This window comes from Sciurus vulgaris, assembly GCF_902686455.1.
Source record: "Sciurus vulgaris genome assembly, chromosome: 1".
In the NCBI taxonomy this organism is placed as follows: domain Eukaryota; kingdom Metazoa; phylum Chordata; class Mammalia; order Rodentia; family Sciuridae; genus Sciurus; species Sciurus vulgaris.
Genome location: NC_136461.1, coordinates 202,807,861 through 202,835,381, shown reverse-complemented (window position 1 = coordinate 202,835,381; position 27,521 = coordinate 202,807,861). Strand labels below are relative to the sequence as shown.

Below are 27,521 nucleotides of genomic sequence, written 5' to 3'. Positions count from 1 at the left end.
CTTTCTATCAGCACAATTCACAACAGCCAAACTATGGAACCAGCCTAGGTGCCCATCTACAGATGAATGGATGAAGAAAATGTGGTATATATACACAATGGAATTTTATTCAGCCATAAATAAAAATGAAATTATGTTATTTTCAGAAAACGGATGGAACCTGAGACCATTATGTTAAGTAAAATAGCCAAGGGTCATGGACCATATGTTTTCTCTCATATGTGGACGGTAAAGAAGAAAAAGGAAAAGAAAGGAATCTGTGTATGTGGGGAAAGGGGTGGGAATCTCAAGAAAATCAAAGGGAGATCAGTGGAGGAAAGGGACCAGGGGTTGGGAGATGGAGAGAAAAGGGGAAAGTGCTGGGGAGTGATAGTTGCCAAATTATATTGTCACATTGTGTGCAAATATGAATATATCATGAATCCCATCATCATGTACAACTATAATTCACAATAAAAAATTTGGAAAGAGCAAAAAAAACACCTCTCTTAGGGACTTTGAAATATACCTTGCTAATAACTATGGTTACCATGCAGTACATTACAACATTAGAATTCTTCCTCCTACCTGAAATTTTGTTTTTCTGGCCTTTTTTTTTAAGGCTGAATGTTACACACACACACACACACACACACACACACACACACACACACACACACACACACGTTTTACAAATCACCAGTGATAAGCAACAGGGTATAAGGCTTTTTTCTGCACGTCATCAACATCTGCTGTCTTTCATCTTTTTGGTAACAGCCAATCTAAGGTAGGAGATAAAGGTTTACTGTGATTTTTATTTTCTTTGATGATTAGAGATTTGAACATTTTTTCACATCTGTTGGCCATTTGCATACATTCTTTTGAGAAATGTCTAGTCCTATACCCATTTTTAAACAGGACTGTTTTCTTATACTTGAGTTGTTTGGGTTTTTGGACATAAACTCCTTACCCAAAGTAACATTTGCAATGCTCTCACACTTATAAATTTTGCAAAGCAGATTAAAAAATAAAATTGATGGCTGGGTATGGTGGCACTTCCCTATAATCCCAGCGGCTCAGGAGGCTGAAGCAGGAGGATCCCAAGTTCAAAGCCAGCCTCAGCAACTTAGCAAGTCCTTAAGCAACTTAGTAAGACTATCTCAAAAAAAAAAAAATAAAAAAAAAATAAAAGGGCTGGGGATGTGGTTTAATGGTTAAGCACCTCTGTGTTCAATCCCTGGTACCAAAAGAGAAATAAAAGAACAAGCTGATGGAGTGAAATAAGGCTAATCACTTTTTTTTCCTGCGGTGCTGGGGATTGAACCAGTGCCTTGTGCTTGAGAGGCAAGCACTCTACCAACTGAGCTATCTCCCCAGCCCTTGCTTTTTATTTTTGAAAAAGGGGCATCAGCGACTATTACCTAATGGTGTAATTAAAACCAGAAACAAAGGTAAACATAAGAACAAAGGAAGTATATAGTCTAAATAGAATATATACAGCCTAACTAAAAATTCACAATATTAACCTTATATATATCTAACTTTTCCACAAAACAGCGAAAGCTATCAGCTCACTGGTTTTAGGACACTTAGACTATTCTACATCTTGGGTGTGTGAGTAATGTTGCAATGAACACAGGCATGCAGACCTCTCTCTTCAACACACTTACTTAAATTCCTTTGGGTATATACTCAGAAGTGGGAATATAGTAATTCTAATTTTAGTTTTTGAGAAATCTTCATTTTGTTTCCCTAACAGCTAGAAGATATCCCTGGCTCACCAAACCTGGATCAAAGACTCTCCTAGTGCTGTCTGAGGACATTAAGGGTCCCTGATTACACCCTTTAAAGAATATTACAACTGCTCCTTGGTCTTCTTGTAGACAAATTATATAATGAAATGAACTTTCCTAGGCATCTAGAATAATAATAGTAAAACGTTATCTTGGGAAAACTGAGAAAAGAGTCATTCAAATCAACTTCTATGTTTTGTGGTTCAGACGAAACCCCAGTTGAGAAAGACAGTTTTAATACAGCTTTGTGAAAGTGAGGACCTCATTTATCTAATTACTGTTTCTGTTTGTACAGCAGTGAGCACACGAAAGGTCCTCATTAAATACTTAGAAAACTGTGCAAGTTTACTTCTAGTTACTGGTACTTCTAAGTGATCAGCTGACAGGCATTACTGTACCCTTCCCAGAGCAGTGTTTGTGCATACCTAGACATACACTGTTCTTCTAAATTCTAGACTGACTGGAGATAAAAGAAAAATGATGAAATAGTAAGCTAATATTTTATTAATTGTTTATTATGTATCAGGCACCAAAAGTTTGATAAACTTTAGGCAGACCATTATTCTTTCTCTAGAACCAGTTATCATTGTGCTTCAATTGTTCATGTATCTTCTCCACTAGATTTTAGTCACTGAGGATAGGTACTGCACTTATATCTTTTCATCTTACTTCTTCACTATTACCCTCCTCCTACCACAATCACAACAGTGCTTGATACATGTGTATGTGTGTGTATGTATATATGGTGGGCATTCAGTTAAGGTTTATGAAATAAGTGAAAAATCAATCTGTGTCATTCTAGATGCCTGAACAATCTCTGGACTCATGAAAAATAGCAAAATCAAATCATTTATAAACACTTAACTGAAAAGAGAGGTTGTTGAATCTCGTGTTATCTAATCAAATTATTTAATATTGGTCCTATTCATGTGTAAAGAAAGGCAATGCTCCTTTTCTCACCAAACCATTACAAGAATTTCATAAGAAAATGAATACAAAGTGTTTATGTGTGTGCCTGGCATATAGTGCAAGACAAATGGCAGTCACTTTTGTGATAATGACAGGGGCTATGTGATACACACAAATAAATATCTTTTGTTTTTACTTTTGTCATGTTATTCTTAAATCCCTTTAATTTTTGAAATGACTTATCTGATAGTTTTACAGCAAAAGTCAATTTGGCAACTACTGAACAGCCCATAAAATATTCCTGTTTCTTCTCACTCCTTCTGCATCAAAGCAGTACACACGTGCCACAGACTGGTTCTAAACCATCAAAGACTTTATAATCAGAAATATCTGTTGTACCTAGGGATATAGTTCCATACACTGAACCATTCAGAATTCCCAGACAATGACACAAAGGCTTTAGGAAAGAGAGCATATCTTTTTAGGGATGGGAAGAAATGAAAAGAGCTAATCACTTGTGTCAGTACTGAACTATTCAGAATTCCCAGACAACAGTTGAAGGAATAGGAAAAAGGAAATAGTAGAAGAATGGAAAGCTATGGCTGTGAGATGGAAGAGCAAAGTCACAACTAAATCTATAACTATATGAAACACATAGGCCACTGGCTCCACCTCCCAAAGGCCTATGTGACTAGGCTATGCTCCTAGGACAGGCAGGGAAAGGCAGGCTACACTTGTCAGCTGCATTTACCTTTGTGCTTGTGCCTGGGTTTATGAGGTTTTTTGCTTGAAGGAAAGAGAGCTAAATACAAAATTATAAGAATGTAATATTTAAAATATCCTTTTTAAAAAATTACTTTAAATTACAAAGCTCTACCATGTCTTCTTCTTACAATTTTTATTTCCCCAAGGAGTTCATGAGAAACAGATCTTTTATAGTACAAAATTTAAAAGAAAATGCAAAAGCATTCATTAACACCTCCAACTATTATAACTATTGTGGTAAGAAATGCATATATTTTGGATCCATGTTATGGAAAAGATAGGCATTTATAAAGACTGTACATACTACTTTTAGTGATCAATCTAGAAAATTATCCAAATGAAATCAAATAGTTCTCTTACAGAACAAACGTATCCCCCGAAGGATAAATTAGTTCTTCCATAAAATTTAACTCATAATCATTAAAATGAGTATAAGAAACTCTTCGATTTAATTTTTTTAAGTAAAAATTTAAAGCAAGACACCATTAAATTTTGCCTTCAAACACAACTGTATTTCAGGCAAAGGAAAGAACAGAAGGAAGTATACAGTTCACAGAAGAAAAAATATTCCCAATGTAAAAAGTTTGTGTGTTTCTTTACACAACAGACTATTTTTTCCTACAGGACAAACATTTCCTAATTCATTAAGTGCAATAATCACAAATCATTTATTAAATAATTTCTATAAATCACAAGTTATTTCTGTAAGTTAGGTATAATCATGCTTAATGAAGGGAGATTTCACTTTGCTTTTCTGTTTAAAAGATAACATTAGGCACAATAATCCATGAATGTAATAATAACAAAAATAAACCATTAAGCATTTGATCTACTTATGGTAAAATCATATCTACATCTGTAGAGACTGACCAAAGGTTTTCAAAAATAAAACTTAAAATAGAAAACAGTTGAAAAGTCTGTGCTACAGTGAGTATATATACCAATAATCACTTTTCATTCCTCACTGTATAATGGAAAAACAGACAATCACCAAAAGAGCCACAGTCTTCCTCTTACCTGTTACCTGGGGTACATACGGCACCGACAGCCTCTCAACACCATATCCACTTCCACCCAATGACTCTGCAATCTTGTTGGTCAGAAAGTACAGGCTTTTGTCATGCTTCTCTAAAGATTTTGGAAGTCTGTCAGGTTGATCAAAACAATAATAATTCAGTGTAACTTAATTCTGAGCAAAAGTAAGTAAATAAGTGAAATACTGCAGAGCAAAAGCCTCATTATTCTAAGTATAAACACAAATTAAGCTGCAATTAATAACAGAATATTAGTATGCTTTAGGCGACTGATCTGCATTCTCCAAGACCACCTGGGCCCATCCTAGCCATACTGCTAGGATTCTTCTCCTAGTAATGCTCCAATAGTGAATTCAACCTTATTTAACTGTGCTGATATCAGAATTCTAAGTAATAAAGAACATTAAATTCAGTTTTGATTTTTGTGCTAATTAAAAATCTGCTGAGAGGAAAAACTAAAAATGCATCTCACTGATCACTAATAAAACCCCCAGCCAGCTAAGAGACAAAAAGCCCATGGCCAACCATGTGAGAACTGGCTTTGCTTTCACAGTGCCAGTAGTAATAGCAGGCTGATGCTTTCAATATCAAACTGCCCTCAGAGCCCCAGAGTTTGAATCAGGTATGGGAGTATTATTATTCATATATATTTTCTCTGGAGAGCAAGGAAGAATAAATGGTATAACATTTCCTTAATAGCCTCTGTCCCACAATTTTATGAGTATACTTAGCTATTATTGAAAGTCTTCGAAAAGATATCATAATCTCTTAAAGTAGTCCTCATTTACATATGAAAGCATCCAAAAATGCTGTAGTTAAGAGAGATATCACCACATTTAAAAAAGGAAGATAAATCCTTTTTTCTTCATTTTTTTCAAGCTTGCCTCCATGTGTGCATGAGTCAAGCATTTACAAAGTGCAAGAACTTTTACAGCAAGGGAAGAAGCAAAAAGGATCAAATGATGGAAACAAAAATGATGACTGTGAAACACTAGAAAGTTTTTATAACAATAATTCACTCCTTTATAATCACTGACTGGTTTTTCTAATAATCCTTTCCTTAAAATGTACTGAATGAACGTACAGGCACTTATCTCTGAAAATATGCTCTGGTAGAAAATAAGGGGCTTCCATAGTTCGAATTTCAATAACCTGAAAAATATCCAAAAACAAAACAAAACAAAAATCAAAACTTTCACTTCTTAAGACCTTGCTAGGAAAATCTGAGAAACAACCAAAAAACCCCCAAAGAACACCTTTAAACATTTATGTGGAGTACAATTTTATTTTGGAATTCAAGCCGCCAAGTTTAGAGTCCAGATATATAATTCATTTTGTTTTCACATTTATTATTTTAAAAATTCAGTAAATAAATAAGACAATAAAATAGTAAGTGAAGTACAAAATAATGATGATTATACTTCCTTAAACCTACTACAAAATCACTCATTTAGGAAATTCTTCATGAACAACCACTCTACCTTCTGCACACCTTTTGCAGCCTGTGCACAAAGTCTCAAAAAACTTGTGAGGTCTGGCTCCTCAACTGATATGTGAACAGAGAGTATTCTGCTTTCATAGTATTTGCGTCCCCAGTGGTGGGCATTCAATGGTCACTCAAATGCTTGTTTAACATATGAATGAGTTTTCTTAGAATGCATTAAAAACCTGTGCTATAGTAAGAACTGAAAGATGTACTTCCAATTTCATAAAAATGAGGTTATCTCTGACAAATGTCTTTTAAAAGTCGTCTTTATCAGGTAAGTCACAGGAATGTATATTAATTCATGCAAGTAACTCAGGAGTTTTTGATGAGAAAAATAATTGCTGAAAAAAGCTAAGCACACTCGAAAGACAACAATAGTCAAAGAATGTATGTACATTAATCATTCAACTCTTGGAATTTGAGTAGACTGGTATAAAATAATAACAGTGATAAAAACAAAAATAGTATAACTTAAGAACATTTAGATAAATAAAATTCATAATGACTCAAAGGAAAAAAGTACAGAAGAAATAACATATCATAGAAGAAAAGAATGTATTCTATTCAACCACATTACAAAACTCTAATAAAATGACAGCTACAGTTTTAGCTGTAGTTTCAATTCACAGAATTATCTTAATATTTTAATATTTTGATACATAATCATCAAAGTTAAAAATAATCATCACTTATAAGAAAATGAATCATTTGTGTTTAAAACTCAAGTTTATGGTCTCCATAAATACATTACCTTGCTAACATGCTGGCAAAATGCAGGAACAGCTATCATCTGACTCACAAAGTTGAGATATGCTGCCACCAGTGCCATGATCCCACAACGATGGAACATGGGCAAATTATCTTCATTGATAATCGCACTATCCTTTAATAAAAAAAAAAAAAAAAAAATACATCTGACAGATCAAAGTTTTATGCTCCATCAGCATTTTCTCTGTGATTATACTGGAAAAGTGCAAGCAGTCTGGAATGCTGACAAAAATGTCAACTTTTTAGAAGTTATTTTTAAAAAGAATTGAGAAAGGAGAATAAATGCCTATCTATAGCATAGTTAAACCTTTCAATTTACTAAATGTTTTTTCCTTAGGAAAGCCTTTCCTATTTATACATATATGTAAACACACACACATGCGCACACACGCACGAGTGCCGAAGAACACACCACTGCATACTGTCCTTTTATTACACAGCACACAGCTCCAATTAAATGATGTTATATATGATTATTATTTAATGACTATCTTCTTCTATATATGATTATTATTTAATGACTATCTTCTCCACTATATTGAAAGTATGGGTACAGGAGCTGTGTTTACCTTTTTCATCACAGTATTAAAGGCCTCAAATGACAGTTAGCACAGTCAATATTAATTTGCTAAAAAAAAAATAAATGTGACCATAATCTTGAGAACTTATGATCTACAACAACACCCCTCTCTATCAAAATTCATGTTCTTGAATAAAAAAGGCCACACTATTTAGAGATGTGTGCTTCACTTAAAAAGGTTTCTCCAGTGCAAAGTTATGAAAGCATACCTGTAAAGCAATGGCCAATCGAATGAGATCAATAACCACTTCTTCATTGGCCAATTCGATAGTTATAAGAGCAAGAGAAGTATAAAGTAGCTCATAGTTTTTCTGGACATTGTCTTCCTCTTTACAGCCTAAATATATGTGCCTGTATAGCTGCTGCCCATTCTGAAAAACAAGAAAAAGATAATTTTGCTTAGGAGCAGATTTCACATGCAAATAACCTTCCACAAAGTAATTCTCTTATTTCATACCTTAATGTGAAATTTTCGTCAAACCAAAGTGAAATTGTATTGCAATGATTAATATTACAAATATATATTCAACAACTACGAACTAATGTTAAAGTTGAGGACCAAATCTTACATAAAAACATTAAGAAATAGTTTCACTGTAAATAATGAAAAATCTTTTAGTAATAAGTTTGGGGAAAAAAGCAAATCATGGATTGATTTGAGAAAAAAGTGAACTGAATGGCAGAAGTTGAGTCTAAAGCCTAAAGCCTATTTATGTGATTGCACAGATATGGTCCCCTAAACCAGACCTACGTATGTTAATTAATCTAAATATGGTACTAAAAGTTATAAAAGTCTTTCTTCATCTAAACCATTCCTGGTATATGTGTAACTTCCAAGTGAGGTATATGTGTAACTTCCAAGTGAGGACTAAGAAATATAACGGTGTTTCCCATTTCCAGTCACTATGTTGTAATCAGGTTCACTTGGGGAGCTAGCCCTCAGACCCAACTGCAGGCCAGAGCACAGGGAAAATGGAATGGCCACCATGTTCCTGCTTCCCCTGGTGTGATGTAATTGGCCAGGGGTCAATCGGTATTTCTAAAGCATGTGGTTCCCCAGGCGACTGTAATATGTTGACAGTGCTAAGAACATGAGAGGTTACTCTTCCACGTACAATCACTACAGCTCCAGCCTTATTCTCAGCAGGTTCATCAGAGCGATCACTTTAGAAGGAGATGCTAACCAAGAATAGCACACTCTTCCTGAGTCAGCCTGCCTGCCACAAGCAAATGTTCTGCTCTGTTCTTTAACATGAACTGAGGTCCCATTCTGGTAGCAAGACCTGTTGTTCTCCAGTTTTGACAGTCACTGATTGCTCAAGTCTAATTTTGTACAGCGTTTAATGTATCTTTTTGGGGTTCCAAAAATGCAGCTGTGCGCTCTTATCAGAATCTTTTATTTCTGAAGTTGATATTTAGGTTTTCACCTTTCTCAGTCCTTAGTTTGTCATCTTTCTCCCAAATGGTTCAATACTTGGATGGAAAAGAAGGGTAGCATGTTAGGCTCTCTCAATTTCTAAGATGACTCTTGAAACCTATAGTTCCTAAACATCATTCACAGACATTAAAGCAGTGTTTACATTCATGGCAGTTCAGGTCTCAGGTCTCCAAAGTAATGCAAATTTATTTTTAAAAATCACCTACTACATGCTCACCATATTAGAGAAAAATAAGATTTGGCAATATGTACTATAAAAATGTAGTATAAATAAGTGTAATGACTTTATAAAGTGGTTTGGAATTATCTAGTGCATCTGAAGAATGCATAATCTAATACTTAGAAATTCTTCTCATACAGGCCTTAGAGAAATGGGAATTATATACAGCAAACTATACACACTGGTATGTTTACAACTGGACAATTTATAACATTCCAACTGAAAACAGTCCAAATGACAAAAGAATAGAAAACTTCTGGTTTATTTATATCAAAAATACTACTGAGACTATTCACATGGATAGAGCAGAATGAAGAAAAAAAAACTAAACATAAAAGAATATGCTATGTGCTGCTCCTTTCACACAAAATAAAAAGACATACAAAACTCAATAATATTGTTTAAAAATCAGAGCAGGGATTACTCGTGGAAGCAGGATAGACACATGAGCACAGGGAATGTGGAATACTTTTGGTTAAACTTGTTAACTTCAAAATAATTAAAATAATGACTATATATTTTATAATTCATAATAAAAAGTTCCTTTTTTTTACATTAACAAAAAGAGCCCTTTCACAAGGTGAGCTTGATGATGAGCTTGCAGTGGTAGTCTTAGCGGGAGCAGCTGTTTTCTCTAGAAGCTACACAAGGAGATGAGACGGCAACATTTTGTGATATAAACTATAAGGGTTTCCTGCCCTGGGACCATCTTCCAACCAATTCAATGTCTAGATGTCTCTAAAACATACAGATGGACCAGTTTTAGGCTGGGTAGGGACATACAACATGGTTACCAGGACACACCTTGTTGCACTGTAATGTACCACCTGCAGTAAAATGAAAAATATGCTTACAGAAGGGGTACCCTCCTGTTTGTCCTGTGGCTTTAGAGCCCCATTTTTTTTTTAGAACCCAAATTTTTACAGGAATTTGGAGATATTTCTGTAAGTTACCAAGTAAAATTCCATTTGAAAATCAAACATTTTTACTAATAAAACAAATAAGAAGGTAAATGAAAAAGGGTGTCAAACTATGAAAATAAAAATTGGATGAGGAAGGAATATGAAGAGATTACTTCTCAAAAAAAAAGATCCTATTAGGAATGGTTTATACTAATGATAACAAACACTTAGCCAGTAAGTTATGTGTGTTATAAAACAGAGGGATAACTGAATCTGAGAATAGGTTAAGCATTCAAAATTTAACACAGAAACATAGTCTAATCTTGCAGATAAATCATAGTCTTTCAAGTTAGTGGAGTAGCACAATTAAGTACAGAATGGTATTACTTCAATTGCTGTCCTAACAGATAAAATCCAGACTTAATTTTCAGGATTCTTTAAGGTCATCATATAAAGGCATAAACTGAGCTTTCAAAATTCATTATATTAGTCAGGATTACAAGTTTCTTCAGCTGTTCAACAACTTCTTTTATCAACTGAGTCATATAAAGACATATGTTTTTAAGAAGTTGAAAAGAGTTGAAGTCTCTGCCCTAGTTCTAGTTTTTGAATCTACAGTATTACCAAACTTAAAGAATTACTTTTATTCAAGGAATGGGATTAGTTTAAGAAGTGATATTTTATAAATTACTTTTCCAATTAAGTTTTTAAACTGCGAAGGTATTAACTTGACCCATAGCAATCAAAAGTACTGGTAGGGACAGCAACATTAAAGATGATGTCAGGGAGAAAGAAGTCTACTGAGGAGGCAAATGAGCACATGGATTAGATCGTTTGTTGCATGTGTCTTCCACAGTTGCACCTCTAAACACAGGGCCCCTTACTCAACAAGACCAGGAGCATCCTTGTGTCATGACTATTGCATCTCTGGACACCAAGCTCATTGTCAGTCAAATATTAGGAGCACAAGCTTTGGATAAAACAGTAACTATGCAGACAGCTTACTCAAAACACTAAATGGCCTTGGCACCATCTTCTAAATTCAGCCATTTCTAATAGAAATACAGAATTTATTTTTCCATTATGGAAATCTAGCTAGGTAAGACTTATTAAGGGCAGAGACCCTACCTAACTCACCTTTATATCTCAAATGGTGTGGAGAATACAATCTAACAAATAGATTCATTATAGTTACTCAGTGAAGACAGCTATTTTTAAAAATTTGAAGTTTTTTATAAAAGAGCCACTAAAAGTGGGATCCATGTGTGTGTTTTGGTGGGGGAGGAGAGCAGGGCAATAATTATATGGAGACATTTTGATTAAAAGAATGCTGAAGTAGTGCAGGAGCCTGACAACCTGGAGCTCACACACAGGCTGGAGGAGGCACTCCCATGGACATGGAAGGAGGCTGGCGTTTCCGCAGCCTCCAAGTTCTGCTGGTTCATTTTAAGGTCAAAGGTTAACAAAACACCTAACAATTCAAAGGACTATAAACTTACATCATGCATTTTACTTTTAGATGGTGATCTTACCTTTTTCATGAAACTTGTGTCTTGTCTACAAATTTTTTCTCTTTTTATCTTTAGATCAGCGACATCTGGTATTATTCTAGAGACAATATATTATTTTTAATGAACAGTTCATTTGGTTACAATATCATGTCTTATATGAAAAATTATATTTAAGCTCAGGAATATGAACTAATACCACATGCTAGGCAGGATTGTAAGTACTATATACGTATTAACTTTGTTTTCACCACATTCCTGTCAGGCAGGCTCTAATATATCCCCATCTTATAAAAGGAAATTAAAGCTCAGGTTAAGAATATACAAAATAAGTAGTCAGTATGAACTAATACTCATTTCAATAAGCATTTTAAATATGCCTATATGAAATGATTCTACTGAATTATCAAGTTTAACGAAGAACTGCATAATCTTGACCCCTTGTCATTACTAAGTTTAAAGCAAAATACAAAGTAAAAATAAAATTCAAATAACTAGTCGTTGCTAGTAGATGAGAACTCTGAAAAGTATATTAAAATCCACACACTTGTTATTTTAGAATATGTTAATAATTGACACCAATTTAAAAACTAAAATTTTCCATTTAAAAAATTCACAACACTTTAAGTAACATACTAATTCAGAAAAGTAAAAATATTATCATGAAGCCCATTCCAACATGACATGCATCACCTTATTCCTCGAAGTTTTGCCCTATTGTCATGGCGATCCATGAGATTGTGCATTACTTCCAAGACTAACTGCCTCAGTTCATAATCTTCCATGAGAGATGGTGATAACAAAGGATCCAGAAAAGACCCTGGCAGTGCAGTAACAATTGTCTTGGCTTTGTAACCAGAGGTTACCTATCACAGAGATGAAAATAAACAAATGAAAAATATTTGTCAAGAATCTTTCTTTGGTAAACTTCTCACATTATTTTCTAAGATCACACATTTAGGAAAATAGAAAGTATGGATATAAGCCTAAAGGAAAGAAATAGAAACAGTAAAGACTAAGAACTGAAAATTTTAAGTTTGTGAATTATTTTTCTATTTTAAATTAAGGAGTTGGTTATTAGGGATATATTTTCAGTTTGGAAAGCTGTACTTCATTAGTTACTTGATTTGACATTTATGAGAGCACAGATATCTTTTAAAGGAGAGATATGATTACCTGTGGAATTTGTTCAATATAAATGAGGACTTAGAAATAAATGAAATTTTGGGATTATAAACATACGTGGAACATTTAACATTTGAATTTGGGCACTTATTATGAGATGAATAATAAGCTAACTAATAAAGTTTATTAGTTAGCACGGAAATCAATAGGACATTTCTTCCTATCAAGGAAAACTAAAAATATTCCATGCCTCATACCACTTGCCTAAGTGTAGGAAGACAAATTTTAAATATTTTTGTAAAAAGGCTTCAACAAATGTGTTTATATCATCAGAATAGGCAAGGAGTTCTTAAGACACGAATAGAAGGGATAAAATCCATAGAAAAGGACTGACGCTCTGGCTATATTAAAATTAAAAACTTCTGCAAGCCAAGCAACATAAATAATTAAAAATGAAACCACAGGATGGTACTTTGTACTATCCCAGATGTGAGATATTTTCCTTAAAAAATGGGGACCATATTTCTAGAATAAAGTTGAAGGATAGTATTTGGAAAGGACACACATTTCAAACAACCAGTGCCTACTATGCCTTGGCATTATGCTAGGTGAAGGTGAATCAACATGAGTGCAGTTGTGGTAATTAACCACAAGGCCTCCCTTTTGGTGTACACTTTTACTTTTTAGCTATCTACTACCACTTCAAATTTAAAATGACAAATTGCCATTTATATGACTTTCTTTCCCAATAAGAAGCAATTGTTTGGGCAGTATGTAGAAGATATTATAAAAGGACTTTGGGTTTCCAAGTCCAGGTTCTACCTTTTAGCTCACTGACCTCAGTGAACCTCAGCTCCTTCCACTCAAGTCTCTTAGCTGAGGAAACTCTGTGAAACAGCCAGAGTTCTGCCCTCTTTGTTTCATCAGAATGAAGATCAAACAAAATAATACAAGAAATATCTGTGCAAAGCATGCACAGAAGAAGAGCTTAAAAAATGAAGAGCTTAATATTAGGTACACAAACCACAAAAATAACAAGTCATACTTTCTTATTCAATAAGAAATCAAACAAAGTGAGACTATTCCTTTAATCTTTCCCATGCTTTGAGGTTAAGGGTGTCCTTCATTTGCATTAAACACCTTACCATAAGCAAAGATCTCAGCAACATTATCTGAATTCGCCTGGTTCCCAAATCCCTAAAATACACAAAATGCTGGTATCATGAATGCTAATTAACATCCACATTACTTCATTTACTTACAGTATCTTTTACTGATTCTAAACTTCATTCTTATAAGCTAAGTAAATTTTATTTTTATAATAGCTTAAGTCAAAGTTCATTTTATATGCTAAAATAGGAATTTAAAAGATTATGTTTAAAAAAATGAAAAACTCAGGTTAAGTGGCTCTCAAAGGAAACAAGTTTATGCCTGTGATGGCATGAAAACTGTCATAAATATACAATTAAATGACTGAATGGGTACTGAAAAATCCCCCCAAAATTACGCCCCACAAATACGTATAACTATTAAATGTTAATGAAAAAAAGAATTTTTAATGTTTAAAGAGATAGAAATGCTAACTACCTTCATTTGGTCATTACACAGTGTATAAATCTATCAAATAATCACATTACCTGATGAATATATACAAATAATTTTTAAAGAAAATTACATTTCCTTATTTGATTTATAATTCTTTGACCATAAATTAATAACCCTTTCCTATTTTCTAAGTCTCTTTAATTATCTGCTCTTACCTGTTTATTATTTATGTTAAGGAGATACCATGTTCATCCACCATATTTACAGTAAATATTTTCTCTGATTTATAGTCTTTTAAAATTATTTTAATTATACCTATTCATGGGGTCTAGGTGATAATTTGATACATCAATATAGGGTATAATGATCAAATCAGGGTAGTGAGCATTTCCGTCTCCTTAAACAATTTTAAAAATTCTTGATTAGCACTTAATGATATACATATCTATGAGGTACATTAAAATCATTTTCTTAATAAATTTGCAAAACAAAAATAGTCATAAACTAAAGCTTAAACATGCTATCAAATCACATGCCACATAAGAGGGGAACAGAACAGATCTTTAAAATCAATTTTAGTTAAATAGTTACAGGAAGAAGTCAACATTCCTTACACACTGACAATTTTTAAAATTTTTTTACAGAAAATTTGAAGCTTTAACCCATATATGTATGTATATACACACTGCCCAAGCTAATCAAACCTTTTACTTGGTTAATAAAGACACAGAACACTAAAGAATCTATGATAAGCTGAAAAATGATTCTAAAACAATATAAATGTTGATTTAATATCCAACTGCTAAGCCATCTAGTACCATAAGAATATTGCTTTCTATAGGACTTTTCTAAGATTAAAAAATATTTTCTAGATTAAAGATGAAATTGAACCAAAATTAATTTAAAATTTACAGTCTAAGAACATACCCTAGTTGACTGATATCCAAAGTATGAGTGGATGTTCCAAACACAGGTACTTTCCCCATAATGAACATCATGATTTCTGACCTCTGATAATCTGGTAGGTTACTTCCAAAAAATCCTATAACAATATTAAGATAAATTTCACAAATTAAAAAGCTAATTTTTCTATATAATATGGAATTATATTTTTAACCAAAGCTTTACATATGTGATAAAACAATTGTAGTCTTAAGGCTACATAATGCTAAAGTCATTATAATTTCATCTGTCCAAAATCATGTACAATACAAGATGTGTATGATGGATTAATATTTAGATAAAATAAGAAATATCTGAAGTCTTTTATGTATAATTTATAGTGGCAAATAATCAGTGAGTTGAACTGATTGGAGTATTAGAAAAAGGACAAAAAATGTTTAGTATGTCTGATGAAACTTGCTCATATACTGTGAGCCCCAAATCTTGTTCCAGTAGGGAATCTACAAATAGGCCACATTTTGGTAAAGAAGAGACAATTCAGTTGCTACTCTAGTTTCCTAGGACTAAGCAAATGTTCTCAAAGGTCATTATAATGGGTCAGGTTTTACCATTTAACTTTGTGAGTTGATTCAATGCACAATATTCAACTGGTTTGAAAAAATAAATATTTAGCCCATTTACTTGTAATTTTTTTCATGCACTCTCGGGTTTTGAGGATATTTTACATTTATCTGCAGTAGGTTTTGATGGTTTCTCAGACATAAAAGATATACAAGGTTGATCAATTACAATTTAAACTTTCTCATTTCTCTTAAGATCAGAACAGATATCATAATTGGTTTTGTTCTTTTAAAATTCAACATAATCATTACAGAAACTTAATAATAAATAATTTTTCAATTTAACTCCTTAGCTTCTATTATTGAAATTAATATTTATTTATAAAAAATCAAAGCTTTCTAGTCATCATTGTGAAAGGTCATCACTGCACTTGATCCACGTTAGCTACTTTTTTCACTTTCCAGGCATCTAATATAATAGACTCCTAATCACTGAGGGAAACTGGATTTTCCATTCCCAACATGCCAGTCATCACCACCAGACAAAGCAGCCTGCACTTCCATTTCCCACAGCATCTGTCACCACGCTGACTGCAGTGCTACTGAGTGCTTACACAGAGCTAACAAGCACCACTGCACCCCCGCCCCTGCATCCAACAACACGCTCATCATTACTTTATGGTTGAGCCTCAGTTTTTCAAAAGTATATAATAGTTTTCTCTAATTAGTGGTTCCCAAATTTTGCTGCATATTAAAATTATCTGGGGAGTTCTTAAAATGCTGATGGTTATACACCAATCTAAGTCAGAATATATGGGTGTGGGAGTCCAGGTATCAGTACTTCTTAAAGAATCTGAGGTAATTTCAACGTATATCAAAGTTTAAAAACCAGTGCCTTAAGGGGAAAAGCTTGTTTTTCTCTCCCAAGTACATGGTCAACAGGGTCTAGTATATCTATTACTTAGATACAATAATACTTAAAGAACTGACAAAAATCATAGTTAAAAAAAAAAAAAACAGCTATTTCATGCTTTACATGTTTTTTTTTTCTTTTCTTTTGTAACTTAAAATTGGGCAGGAGCCTCCAACATGATCAAAAGTAAAGACAGAATCTTCAAAAGCTTCTCATCCTATTTGTGTTGGACTATTGATCAGAAATGCTAATGGGCCCAGAAAAAAAGGAACATAGCAAGAAGATTTGTTTTTGATTATTTTAATAGAAAGAAGGTAAAGAGTTTCACAAGTTAAAGTGCAAAAGTCACAGGGTCCAGACCACAGCTCATATGGGACAGACACTCCTAAGATCCAGTAACTACCAGAATACTGACAAATTCTACAGGAAAATATGAAGGAACTCAGAGGTGTGATTTTTTTTTTTTTTTTTTTTTTTAATTTACTCACTGGGCCACAATGCCATTTCTTTTCTCTCATGCTATTCTGAATGTGTTATATCAGACATAGAGTCTGCTATATATATTTTATAATAAAATACTTGAGAAACAATACATTATTTTAGAAAACAACAGTTAACACCGAATTAATTAGAAGTTACTAAAGCAATTTAATTCTGTAAAAATAACATTAGCTGATTTGATATATCATCCTAGAATATAAGATGTAACACCTACTAAGATGTAACACCTACTAAGCCCAGGACTCAGCATCTAGTTCATGGTCTGTAACGTCATTCCCCACTTGAAAGGAATCACCGCTCCTACTCCTTGGAGAAATACCATACTCTTGGTCTGGGGCAGGAAATACAAAATTAGCTGGAAATAGCTTACCAAATAACACAGTGTTCAAAAATTGGAAAGATGCTATAAAAACAAAGAACAAGTTTAAAGGGACACCCACTGGCTAATCTGGACAACAGTTGAGCAACAAAATAATTAAGCACCATAATAAATAATAAACATAAAAATATAAAAGCACACATCCAAACAAATAGTATATGTATGCATTCCTGCATACTTACAAAGGTAGACAGGGGGCTCCTGCTTAAACTAAAACATTAAGTGCCAACTGGTAGTACAAGAGGGAGTGCTAAAGTTTCAACCCAAAATTTTGCAGCCATCATGATAAAGCAATAATCACAAATGGATAAAAAATGTGCAGAGAAGGTTGGTGAAGAAGAGAGTATCTGCACAGTCTAAAAGTATCTTCCTAGATTGCTTACTTCTGCAAAACTCATTATTTGGAAAAACTGAGGCTGTATAGTAAGAAATAAGATGACACCTTGATTGATCAAGATTAACATCACCCATGAAGAGCAAATGTGCACTGTGTACCTTTGGTGAGCTACTCTAAGAAGAACACATCACTTCGGGCTGTAGTCTAGCTAGGAATGCACTCGCTGATTAAAGCATAATATCAATATTGTATTTATTGATGTTGATAATTTTACCCTGGTTATATAAAAATGTCTTTATTCTTTGAAAAATTACACTGAAGAATTCAGGGGTAAAGGGCCATGGTATGTACAACTTACTATGTCCAGTGGTTTAGGGAAAAAAACATGTAGGTGTATATGTACTTATTTTACACACATACAGAGAGAGAGAGAGAGAGAGAGAGAGAGAGAGAGAGAGAGAAGAATAGGGATGGGTGGAGAGCAAATAAAAAAGAAAATGGCATAAAATGTTAACAACAGATGAATCTGTGTAAAAGATACACAGTGTTCTTTGTTCCATTCTTATGCTTGCTTTTTCCAAATAAAAAGGTTTTAGGGCTGGGGAGATAGCTCAGTTGGTAGAGTGCTTGCCTTGCGTGCACAAGGGCCTGGGTTTGATCCCCAGCACCGCAAAAAAAAAAAAAAAAAAAAAAAAAAAAAAAGGTTTTAGAAATATAAACTATCATTCATCATGGACAAGTATGTTCTTCATGTGAGAGCTTTTTAAACCACTGTTGCACAAGATAGTTTTGAAAAGTGAAATGTACTCACCTATCGTTTGGATGATAGCATTCTGCACAATCTTCTCATCATTGTCCTTGGAACTTGTGTTTAAGCTGACACTGCCTACTGATCCCCCTTGCAAATCATTTGCTTCAAATTCAACACTGAGACGCAGATGTTTCAATAGGGTATTGAAGACTTCCAGTACCGTGGGCCCTGCGAAGGAATATCTATGTGAGTGGATCCACTTTCCCCAGTACTGTTTATATTCAAAAGCAATTCTTAAATTTCTTAGTAGATTTTTTGGTTACTTTCATTTTTAACTTTTTAACTGGTGCATTATAACCACACATACTAGTGGGGTTCACTACGCCATATTCAAACATGCATACAACACGATTTCATCATTTTCATTCCCTAGTACTTTCCCCATCTCTCCTCTCCTTCCTCCCCCCGATCCACTTGCTAATCTCCCTTTATTATCTCAATTAGTGCATTAAAATTATAAACGCAAGTGGTATTCATTGTGGTACAGTCCTACATGGACACAGCATACTTGGGTAGATGTTGTTCCCCAGCGTTTCCCAAGTTCTTCCCTCTTCCCTCCCTCTGGACCCCTTTCTCCTACTCTGTTGGTCTCCCTTCTGTATTCATAAGTCCCCCTTTCTTAAGTTTATTTTTTTTACACAGATTAAAATACATGATGATTTATGAACTAACCAGTTCATTTTTTTAAAAAGTATCCAAATAATAAAGTCTCTTAGTTATACCAACAAACATTTACTGGGCATCAATGTGCAACTCAATTTATTGTACAATCTGCACAAAATATTTAGCCAAAAACTTACCCTCTATCTATTGTTTACTGAGAGAGTATTTTTCTCAAAGTAATATGTAGTATGACAATATTTAACTTGACTGATGGGTCAGATTCCATAAAACTCTGATAATATACCTAATTATAACATGAAAGATTTCTTTTCCATCTTTTGAGAGTAAAGGAGGAAGAACTTCACTTAATTATGAGTCAGAAATTATTTTTCAGATGCAAGTAAATTGATTTTTTTCCTCTGCTTCTTTGTCCCATTAACAATCTCCATAATTCTGCATCTATTACATTACACTTTAGTTACAGGGTTTATTTTCTGCTTCCTATTAACTATAAGTATCTCTAGAAAGGTAGCCATGGTTAAATGCTTTTTCAAATACACAAAGCCCAGCACACACTACCCTCCACAAAGTAGACATTGATAAGTGTGATGATTCAATATATTGTTTTATTTCATATTACAAAACTTGCCAATTCAGTAACTTGCTTTCATCTTTTTAAGATGATTCATGAAATATCTATATCCAAAACACCCACCTTTATTCAGCACTGAAAGAATATTAGAATATTTCAATAGCTAATATATTTCTACTTTGATTTTGAATCAAAGTAACTACAACCAGATTCTCCTAATGTCTCTATTTCTACATAATAGATCCTTCCATTTTTCTAATCACTGATCTTTGATCTGCTACCTCTCCTTACCCACCGTCAGATGGTTATCAAGTTCTACATTCTCATCCCTCTGTTGCAATCCAAGAGGGATTCTTCCCCTATTGCCTTCAACAATGTTGGAAACTTATTTCTGTATTTTGCCACTAGATGAATTATCCTATATAACATCTCTAATAAAGATTAAAGAAAATCTTTAAAGTAGTTTATCAATTGTAGAACTTCATCCATGATCTGCCTACAATTTAACTTTAATGCTATTTCTTTAACTTCTTTTCAATTGACATCACGCATTCTAGCAAAATTATTTTAATACTGCTTTATTCATGCCAATCCAGTTTCCCTCCTGTCTCTGTGAACTCTAGCATCTCATGATGTTTAACTGAAGTCTGTTTGTATTAGACAATTAGGTGGAGTTGTCTGCCTGCAAGTAAACTACAGGTTGAGTATCTCTTACCCAAAATGCTTGGGACTAGAAATGTTTGCAGCAGTTTTTTGATTGTGGATATTCACATATATATTATCTCAGGGATGAGACCCAAGTCTAAACAGAAAATTAATCTGTGTTTCACCTATACCTTATACATATAGCCTGAAGATAATTTATTTTTTAAATGTTTTTTATTTCTTTTTTAGTATTTCTTAATTTGTCAATGGACCTTTACTTATATGTGGAGCTGAGACTTGAACCCAGTGGTTCACACATGCTAGCAAGCACTCTACCATTGAGCCACAACCCCAACCCTGAAGATAACTTCTTATGGTATTTTTAGTGCCCCTACATTTTGACTGTGACCTATCAAATGTTGTTAATTGTGGGATTTTCCATGTGTGCCCTTACATTGGCACTGAAAAAGTTTTGAATTTTGGAGCATTTCAGATTTTCTAACTTTTGTATGAGGTTGTCCGACCTGAATCACTTTTTCTTAATCTGTATTCTCCCGATGTTCAATACACAGATGATACTTAAAAAAAACTTTATCAGAAGACTATTTGGAGGTAAATACTTTAGTGTGTACTATTTAAAGAATTATTATAAGAACTCAAAATTTCAAGAGAAATTGTGGTATATTTAAAAACGTATAGAGAGGGATCCAAGATGGCGGACTAGAGGGAGGCTGCGTTCCTTGTCGCTCCATAACGCCAGTTTCAAGCAGAGGATTTCTGTTTCTCAGTGAGGCAGTTTTTGCTGCTTATCGATCCCCTGGTGTTTACCCATTTGTCTGCTGTGATGACCTGCAGTCTGCCAGCATATCATGCCTTTTTTGAGAGCAGACTGCTCACTGTCAGGCATCTAACATCCGCCATTTGCCTGCCTCTCACCTGTTCATCGCCTACCTTACTCCTATCCATCACGCAACTCTAGAGGTTCACCTCCCGATCGTCCGACAACAGTCAGCAAACTGATTGCCAACCGCCAGTGGAGCACCAGCTGCCTGCTGCTGCCTGGAAATTCACTGTTACAGTACCTGCACGTTTGATTACACGTGGCTGCCGCCATTTTGACACAACAGCCAGGCCCCATAGCATCCCTGGACGGACTGACTGAGCCCCGTCTCCAGGATCCCTCAGCCCCACCGATCACTCCCTGCCTCTGGGGCCCTCACACTGACTGACTGCTCCCTGCCACCAGGGACCCCAGACCAACTGACTGCGCCCTATCACCAGGACCCCAGACCAACTGATTGCACCCGACCTCCAGGATCCCACAACCACACCAAACACACCGGACCTCCAGGACCCCTGCCGGACCAACTGCATCCCCTTTCTGGGACCTCCAGCTGATCACAGTCACACCTGAGCTGCAGCTCCCCATTTTCAAACACATTTCGAAGCCAGAGTGGCCATCTTGGATAATCAGGAAGCCTTAGCTCCAATCTTTGGGTGGGGTAAATACCATCCTGCTATGCCTGCTGGAGGCTTCATTGTCAGGTACCTCTCATGCATCAGGCTACATTATACATTAGATTTTCTTTTATCTCCTTTTTAAAAAAATTTAAGTTATTATTTCTTTACTTTTCTTGCTTTCTTTTCCTTTTGTTTACCTGTTCCCTCAGAGTCTCTTTCTCCCTTTTTTACATGCTAACATCCAATTTCTTTTGATTACACTCTCACCCTTTCTATTTTCTAGAACTTCTGTATATTCTTTTCTTATCCCATTAACAGCCACATTCTACATCCCTCTGCATCCTCCTTGTCCTCCATTAGAAACTGCAGACCTTACTGCAAACCTGTTTGTTTTACCGAAGATAATATTTGAACTCATTTTGTTTATTATGACAATTTTGTTATTGTCCCCATAGGGGCTATTTGGTCTAGGATTGCATAGTGTCTGATTTGTGTACTACTAATATTGATCTCCCCTTAAAGAAAGGGTTGTGGAAACCTATAGGGAAACTATAAGCCTATAGGGGGAAATCTGCAATACCCCAGATCTGCACTGCTGAAGGGGAAGGAACATGAACAACATGAAAAAACAAGGGAAGAAAATGATCCAAACAAACCTAGATTCCATAGTAATAGAATTCAATAACAGTATGTTAGAAGAAATGTCAGAAAAGGACTTCAGATTATACATGATTAAGATGATTCGTGAAACAAAGGATGAGATAAGAGAGCAAATGCAGCAATGAATGATAATACCAATAAGCCGAAAGAGCACCTACAGGAAGCAAAAGATCATTTCAACAAAGAGATAGAAATTCTCAAAAAAAAAAAAAAAAAAAAAAACACGGAAATCCTTGAAATGAAGGAGATGATAAACCAAATAAAAAACTCAATGGAAAGCATCACCAACAGACTAGACCACTTGGAAGACAGAACCTCAGACAATGAAGACAAAATATTTAATCTTGAAAATAAAGTCGCCCAGAGAAGATGGTAAGAAATCATGAACAGAATCTCCAAGAACTATGGGACATCATGAAAAGACCAAATTTAAGAATTATTGGGATTGAGGAAGGCACAGGCAAAGGAATGAACAACCTATTCAATGAAATAATATCAGAAAAGTTCCCAAACCTGAAGAATGAAATGGAAAAACAAATACAAGAGGCTTACAGAACACCAAATGCACAGAATCACAACAGATCCACACTAAGGAACATTATAATGAAAATGCCTAACATTCAAAATAATGATAGGATTTTGAAGGCCACGAGAGAAACGCATCAGATTACATATAGGAGGAGACCAATACGGATAGCAGCCAACTTCTCAACCCAGACTCTAAAAGCTAGAAGGGCCTGGACCAACATATTTCAAGCTCTGAAAGATCATGGTGGCCAACCAAGAATCCTACACCCAGCAAAACTAACCTTCAGATTTGAAGATGAAATAAAATCCTTCCATGATAAAAAAAAGTTAAAAGAATTTACAAATAGAAATCCTGTACTACAGAATGTTCTCAACAAAATATTCCATGAGGAGGAAATGAAAAACAACAATGGAGGTCATCAAAGGGAGGAACTGCCTTAGAGAAAAACCACTCAAAGGAGAAACCAAGCCAACTTAAAAACCAAAAATAAGTCAAATGACTGTGAATACAAATCATATCTCAATAATAACCCTGAATTTTAATGGCCTAAACTCATCAATCAAAAGACATAGACTGGCAGAATGGATTAAAAAGAAAGACCCAACAATATACTGCCTGCAAGAGATTCATCTCACAGAAAAAGACATCCACAAACTAAAGGTGAAAGGATGGGAAAAAACCTACCACGCACATGGACCCAGTAAAAAAGCGGGGATTTCCATCCTTATATCAGATAAAGTGGACTTCAAGCCATAGTCAGAAAGGATAAAGAAGGACATTTCATACTGCTTAAGGGAACCATAAATCAGGAAGACATAACGATAGTAAATATTTATGCCCCAAACAATGGTGCATCCCTGTACATCAAACAAATCCTTCTCAATTTCAAGAATCACATAGACCACAACACAATAATTCTGGGCGACTTTAACGCACCACTGTCACCATTAGATAGATCTTCCAACCAAAATCTAACCAAAGAAACCACAGAACTCAATAACACAATCAATAACCTAGACTTAATAGACATATACAGAATATTCCATCCATCAACGAGTGGATACACTTTCTTCTCAGCAGCATATGGAACCTTCTCGAAAATAGACCATGTATTATGCCACAAAGCAGCCCTTAGGAAATGCAAAAAAACAGAGATACTGCCTTGTGTTCCATAAGATCATAATGGACTGAGAGTAGAAATCAATGACAAAATAAAAAAGGGAAATTACTTCAACACTTGGAGACTAAATATGCTATTGAATGAAACATGGATAACAAAAAACATCAGGGAGGAGATTAAAAAATTCTTACAGAGGTCAATGAGAACAATGATACAACATATCAAAATCTCTGGGACACTATGAAAGCGGTACTAAGAGGAAAATTCATTGTATGGAGTGTATTCCAGAAAAGAATGAAAATTCAACAACTAAATGACCTAACATTATAGCTCAAAGCCCTAGAAAAAGAAGAACAGAATAACAGCAAAAGTAGTAGAAGACAGGAAATAATTAAAAGCAGAGCTGAAATCAATGAAATTGCAACAAAAGAAACTATTCAAAAAATTGACAAAACAAAAAGTTGGTTCTTTGAGAAAGTAAACAAAATAGACAAACCCTTAGCCACACTAACAAAAGGAAGGAGAGAGAAGACTCAAATTACTAAAATTCGTGATGAAAAAGGAAATATCACAACAGATACCACGAGATACAGAACCTAATAAGAAGCTACTTTGAAAATCTGTATCCCAACAAAATAGAAACTACCAAAGACATTGACAAATTTCTAGAGACATGTGCTCCTCCCAAACTGAACCAGGAGGACATACACGATTTAAACAGATCAATATCAAGCAATGAAATAGAAGAAGCCATTAAAAATCTACCATCCAAGAAAAGCCCAGGACCAGATGGAATCTCAGCCGAGTTCTACAAGACCTTCAAAGAAGATCTCATTCCAATACTTCTCAAAGTATTCCAGGAAATAGAAAAGGAGGGTACCCTACCGAACTCATTCTATGAAGCTAATATCACCCTCATACCCAAACCAGGAAAAGACACATCAAGGAAAGAAAATTTTAAACCAATATCCTTGATGAATATAGATGCAAAGATCCTTAACAAAATACTGGCAAACCATATCCAAAAACATATTAAGAAAATTGTGCACCACGATCAAGTGGGGTTCATTCCAGGAATGCAAGGATGGTTCAACATTCATAAAGCAATAAACGTAATCCATCACGTCAGTAGACTTAAGGATAAGAATCATATGGTTATTTCAATTGACGCAGAAAAAGTGTTTGACAAAATACAATATCCCTTCATGCTCAAAACACTAGAAAAAATACGGATAGTAGGAACATTCCTGAACATTGTAAAGGATATTTGTGCTAAGCCCATGACCAACATCCTTCTTAATGGAGAAAAACTGAAACCATTCCCTTTACAAACGGGAACAAGACAGGGATGTCCTCTTTCACCACTTCTATTCAACATTGTCCTCGAAACTCTAGCCAGAGCAATTAGGCAGAATAAAGAAATTAAAGGGATACAAATAGGAAAAGAGGAACTTAAGCTGTCACTATTTGCAGATGACATGATTCTATATTTAGAGGATCCAAAAACCTCCTCCAGAAAACTTCTAGACCTCATCAATGAATTCAGCAAAATAGCAGGCTATAAAATCAACACGCATAAACCTAAAGCATTTTTATATGCAAGCGATGAAAAAGCTGAAAGGGAAATGAGGAAAACAACTCCATTTGCCATAGCCTCAAAAAAAAAAAAAAAAAAAAACTTGGGCATCAATCTAACCAAAGAGGAAAAAGACCTCTACAATGAAAACTACAAAACACTGAAGAAAGAAATTAAGGAAGACCTTAGAAGATGGAAAGATCTCCCATGTTCTTGGATAGGCAGAATTAATATTGTCAAAATGGCCATACTACCAAAAGTGCTTTACAGATTCAATGCAATTCCAATTAAAATCCCAATGATGTACCTCACAGAAATAGAGCAAGCAATCATGAAATTCATCTGGAAGAATAAGAAACCCAGAATAGCTAAAGCAATCCTTAGCAGGAAGAATGAAACAGGGGGTATCGCAATACCAGAACTTCAACTATACTACAAAGCAATAGTAACAAAAATGGCATGGTATTGGCACCAAAATAGACAGGTAGATCAATGGTACAGAATAGAGGACATGGACACAAACCCAAATAAATACAATTTTCTCATACTAGACAAAGGGGCAAAAAATATGCAATGGAGAAAAGATAACCTCTTCAACAAATGGTGCTGGGAAAACTGGAAATCCATATGCAACAGAATGAAACTAAACCCCTATCTCTCACCCTGCACAAAACTCAACTCACAATGGATCACGGACCTTGAAATCACACCAGAGACCCTGCATCTTATAGAAGAAAAAGCAGGTCCAAATCTTCACCTTGTTGGCTTAGGATCAGACTTCCTTAACAGGACTCCCAGAGCACAAGAAATAAAAGCAAGAATCAATTACTGGGATAGATTCAAACTAAATAGCTTTCTCTCAGCAAAGGAAACTATCAGTAATGTGAAGAGAGAACCTACAGAGTGGGAGAATATCTTTACCACTCATACTTCAGATAGAGCACTAATTTCCAGAATATATAAAGAACTCAAAAAACTCTACACCAAGAATACAAATAACCTAATCAACAAATGGGCTAAGGATATAAACAGACATTTCACAGAAGAAGATCTACAAGCAATCAACAAACATATGAAAAAATGTTCACCATCTTTAGTAATAAGAGAAATGAAAATCAAAACTACACTAAGATTCCATATCACCCCAACTAGAATGGCGATTATCAAGAATACACGCAACAATAGGTGTTGGTGAGGATGTGGGGAAAAAGGTACACTCATACATCGCTGGTGGAACTGCAAATTAGTGCAGCCACTCTGGAAAGCAGTGTGGAGATTCCTTAGAAAACTTGGAATAGACCTACTATTTGATCCAGCTATCCCACTTCTCGGCCTATACCCAAAGGACTTAAAATCAGCATACTACAGAGATACAGCCACATCAATGTTCATAGCTGCTCAATTCACAATAGCCAGACTATGGAACCAACCTAGATGTCCTTCAATTGATGAATGGATAAAGAAACTGTGGCTTATATATACAATGGAATATTACTCAGCTATAAAGAATGATAAAATTATGGCATTTGCAGGCAAATGGATGAAATTGGAGAATATCATGTTAAGTGAGATAAGCCAATCTCAAAAATCCAAAAGATGAATGATCTCACTGATATGCGGATGATGACATGTAATGGGGGGTGCGAGGGGGGCAAGAATGGAGGAAGGAGGGACTGTATAGAGCAAAAAGAGAGGTGGGAAGGGTGGGGGGGAAGGAAAAAAATAACGGAATGAATCAAACATCATTACTCTATGTAAATGTATGAATATGCAAATGGTATGCTGTTACTCCATGTACAAACAGAAACATGTATCCCATTTGTTTACAATAAAAAAAAAAAAAAAACTTATACTAGGGCTGGGGAGATAGCTCAGTTGG

At 34.8% G+C, this 27,521-nt stretch overlaps 1 protein-coding gene across 3 annotated transcripts in view; it reads right to left on the bottom strand.

The window, feature by feature from the left end:
• EFR3A (EFR3 homolog A) overlaps positions 1-27,521 on the bottom strand; it is a 99,168-nt gene that overhangs the window by 13,715 nt on the left and 57,932 nt on the right. For all 3 annotated transcript variants that reach the window (XM_079118483.1, XM_079118482.1, XM_079118484.1), the window contains 9 exons: positions 18,457-18,624; positions 14,980-15,094; positions 13,653-13,704; positions 12,076-12,248; positions 11,407-11,482; positions 7,524-7,685; positions 6,718-6,849; positions 5,565-5,632; positions 4,464-4,591 (listed from right to left, as the gene is read on the bottom strand). In XM_079118483.1, the coding sequence (XP_078974609.1) occupies positions 4,464-4,591; positions 5,565-5,632; positions 6,718-6,849; positions 7,524-7,685; positions 11,407-11,482; positions 12,076-12,248; positions 13,653-13,704; positions 14,980-15,094; positions 18,457-18,624 (1,074 nt within the window). The remainder of the gene's footprint in view (positions 1-4,463; positions 4,592-5,564; positions 5,633-6,717; positions 6,850-7,523; positions 7,686-11,406; positions 11,483-12,075; positions 12,249-13,652; positions 13,705-14,979; positions 15,095-18,456; positions 18,625-27,521) is intronic.